This window comes from Cynara cardunculus, assembly GCF_001531365.2.
Source record: "Cynara cardunculus var. scolymus isolate 2C chromosome LG 1, CcrdV1, whole genome shotgun sequence".
Classification (NCBI taxonomy): domain Eukaryota; kingdom Viridiplantae; phylum Streptophyta; class Magnoliopsida; order Asterales; family Asteraceae; genus Cynara; species Cynara cardunculus.
Genome location: NC_037528.1, coordinates 10,120,171 through 10,124,323, shown reverse-complemented (window position 1 = coordinate 10,124,323; position 4,153 = coordinate 10,120,171). Strand labels below are relative to the sequence as shown.

Here is a 4,153-nt window from a genome sequence, read left to right as displayed (position 1 = left end):
GTTAATTAGCTTTAATATAAAATTATGATTTTCAAGAGCCAGAAAATTCCAGTGTTTTCTATAATCATTCAATAATCAATAAATATAATACTAAAATATTTAAATAAAATAAAATAAAATAAAAAGATTTATCTACTCGATATATATAATTCAAGTTCAACTCTATCTCCCTCACTACCCCCATAAATATCAACCTTTCAACACAATACACTTCACACCAAACACTTCTATCTCTCTTTAATTAATTCTCTCTAGCCATGACAAAGGACGTTGAAGTGGCGGAGCACCACGGCGGAGGCAGCGAGTACGCCGCTAAGGACTACCATGACCCACCTCCAGCACCCTTGATCGACGGCGAAGAGCTCACCAAATGGTCTTTCTACAGAGCTGTCATCGCTGAATTCATTGCCACCCTCCTTTTCCTTTATATTACCGTCTTGACAGTGATCGGATACAAGAGCCAGACTGATCCCACCTTAGACACCGATCAGTGCGGCGGCGTTGGCATCCTCGGCATCGCCTGGGCCTTCGGTGGCATGATCTTCGTTCTCGTTTACTGCACCGCCGGTATCTCTGGTTAGTATCTAACAACATATATGCATGATTGAAAAGAGTTCAAAAAATGAATTAATTATATATATTAATATGCAGGAGGACATATCAATCCTGCGGTAACATTTGGGCTGTTTTTGGCCCGAAAGGTGTCGTTGATTAGGGCAGTCGCGTACATGATCGCGCAGTGTGCGGGTGCAATATGTGGTGTTGGTTTGGTGAAAGCTTTCCAGAGTTCCTACTACAATAGGTACGGAGGTGGGGCGAACGAATTGGCCCCCGGTTACAATAAGGGCACCGGACTAGGTGCGGAAATCATCGGCACCTTTGTTCTTGTATACACCGTGTTTTCGGCTACCGATCCTAAGAGAAGCGCACGAGACTCTCATGTTCCCGTAAGCATCTTAACAATATTTTGTATCCTTTAAAATAATATAACGAAATGGGTTGGATTCACGTAAGATCAAATGTTTATTTAAAATAATATAAAGAAATTATTGAAGAAGGAATAAAGTGGTGTTTATTGTGATGAGAGGGACAAAGGAATAACTTTTATGAGAAAATGACAAAATCTTTTTTTAAATATTTTGTAGCAGTTGAGAAATGGATTTGTTATTATCATCTTTAAATCATTTTCTTATTATTATTTAAAATATTTATGGAAATTATATAAAAAAACATTAATTAATTTGTGTACAAAATGAAGGTATTGGCACCACTACCCATAGGGTTTGCAGTGTTCATGGTACATTTGGCCACCATCCCCATCACCGGTACCGGAATCAACCCCGCCAGAAGCTTCGGCGCCGCCGTCATTTACAACAACGAAAAAGCCTGGGATGATCAAGTAATATGAATTATATATTTTTTAATACTATTTTTTTATTAATTTATACAAAAATTAATGAAATTATATATTTTTTGTAGTGGATCTTTTGGGTCGGACCGTTTCTAGGAGCGGCAGCGGCGGCGTTCTACCACCAGTTTGTACTGAGGGCAGCAGCCATTAAAGCACTCGGTTCTTTCAGAAGCAATGCGTAATTAATTAAAACAAGAATAAAACTGGACGAATGGCGGTAATTATTGTATGCATTCGAGTGTGGTTTTCCAGTTGATGAGGAGAATTGTTGAAGTTAAAATGGATGGATATGTGAGTGTGGAAGTCTGCAATTGTAGATAATAATTTAATTTCCCTTTCAGAAATGTAATTTCTTTCCTTTTTTTATTAAATTAATGTGAATCTTGAGTCTTGTTATAAGTTGTCATGTTTTATTTTAAACCAGGAGGATTCTTGGACAACATAGCGAGGTATATCTTGATTTTAATATTTTATTTTATTTTTTATTTCAGTTGATGTTATAGTATGGTCTTATGTGATTTTAAAAAATGAATGATATTTTTATTTTTGAATAAAATATAAATATGAAGATATCATAAAATTTTGATAAAAATATATCGATATTAGTATCAAATTAACTATTTGAAATTTCTCATTTTTTTGTGTAATTTTTTAATTCAATTTTTATTATAATTTAATTTAGGTTCAATAACGAAGTAAATTATATTTAGATAAATAATATAATTTTCTTATAAAGATAATAATTAATTATTTTGTTAGAACTTGATAATTATTCTAATTATATTTTAAAATGAGATGTTTATCCTCTATTTGATTATGTTTATCCGCAGTTAGTTACATTAATTCAAACATGGAGCTTTAATAATTATACTTATGTATAATTACTTGTAATCTTGAATTTTAAGTAATATGTATCAATATACAGTATTTCATACATAAAAAATGGTTTTTAAGAGTTTATGTCAAATGATTTATAATATAGTATAGATTAAATTAAATCTTAGAGTTATTTATTTCCATTATTAGTTTTGTTAAACTTAAATCTAAATATAAAAGATTCATGTATTATATCATAAAAAGAAGATATCCCTTTTAGGGGTGTTTGAGATTGCTTATAAAAACAATTTATTGACTTATTTCGGTGTGACATCGGTAATAAACACTTTTGACTGTTTGGATAAACAACTTATACCGATGTCAAACCGATAATAAGAAGTTTTTGAAGAAGTTAAAACCTTCTGACTTATAATAAGTTGATAAATGTTTTTGTAGAAAAACATAAATTGTTTCAAATAAACAATCCCAAATTAATTAGATAGAACCTTCTTTTATCATCTTATTTTTTTTAATACAGATAATGTAAAGTAATAATACTTGGAAAACAAGTTAATTATAGTCATTCGCAAACGTTTAAATAGCAACATCTATTGACATTAATATGTATTAAATAGTTATTTTTTTGTATTAAAAAATATATATGTACGTTAACGGTTTTTTTCTTCTTAAAATATTAAAATGAAGTGTCGTTTTGGTGAATTTTAATCCAAGTCTACTTTACGTTCTTGTAGTTTTAAATTATAAGATGACCATTATCGTTTGCAAAAACAGCTTGATTTGACCCCTTACTTTAAAAATTCCGTTAAATAAAAAACATCTCCATCATTTTATCGATTCTTCTGTCTTTACCTGATCAAAACTGATTTTATGACTTCTGATCCTTGTGGTTTTCTTGGGTAAAAGGCAAAAAATTCGATACAAAAGCTAAGACACATTTCGTTTAACAAGAGTTTTAACCGTCTCTAGATAAATGGATCAAATCCGAACGTTTTGGCAAACCATGATGGTCATCTTGTAATTTTGAAATTATAGGAACCAAAAGTATTATTTTTTTTATAAACCATAATTGTGGTTTAATATTTATTAAAAAAGGATATTATATTGTTATTTAAAACTAATTTTACTTCACATAATTTTGGTACAAATCACCTACTTCTTAATCAAGACTATAAATAAATAAGCAAACTAAGGGGCCGTTTACCAAATACTTATCCGGGTAAGTATTTACCAAGTGACACTTCTTCACCGGATGAATATGGTAAAGATCAAGAATCTTACCCAGTAAGAGTGAGACAAGGAGCATGAGTCTTACCAGGTAAGTGAAGACGACGACTCTTACCATGGTAAACGTTCACCAGGTAAATTGTTGCATATGATGTCGTTCTGGTAGACTAAAATCTTACCCGTTAAGTAAATAGTATTGTTAGATTTTACCGATAAATATTTATCGGGTAAGTGTTTGGTAAACGATCCCTGAATGTAATACCAAATTAAGAGATGAGGGTGGTGAGTTGGTTTTGAATGCTTGTGTGGTGGCACCTCATTATTGCTAATTAGGTGATTACCATTATTTATAATACCATTTTTTTAATCAAGGTTGTAACGACATTTTTTTATAACTAAAATACTAAATAGACAAGTCATAAATATATTCACATAAAATTGAACCCGAATCAAATAATTAGAAACAACGTAGATACTGTTTGGCAAAAATTAATTAACTTATAAGTTAACTTATTTTATGTGTACACGTTTATATGAACATAAAAAGAAACTTATTGAAAAACGCTACTTTTCATAGCTTATTGTCAATTTTTTCAATTATAACTCTTATGAATAAATATTAATAAAATTTAAATGGTATTAATATTAATTATTAATAAGAATTAGTTAATATAAATTAAA

At 30.4% G+C, this 4,153-nt stretch overlaps 1 protein-coding gene across 1 annotated transcript; it reads left to right on the top strand.

Annotated features, from left to right (window-relative positions):
- Window positions 1-214: 214 nt before the first annotated feature.
- On the top strand, window positions 215-1,851 carry LOC112524496 (probable aquaporin PIP2-2). Its single transcript, XM_025134342.1, has 4 exons — window positions 215-576; window positions 652-947; window positions 1,259-1,399; window positions 1,480-1,851. Exons 1-4 carry the CDS (start codon window positions 258-260, stop codon window positions 1,591-1,593), a joined length of 870 nt encoding a protein of 289 aa, XP_024990110.1. The 5' UTR covers window positions 215-257; the 3' UTR covers window positions 1,594-1,851.
- The last annotated feature ends 2,302 nt before the right edge of the window (window positions 1,852-4,153 follow it).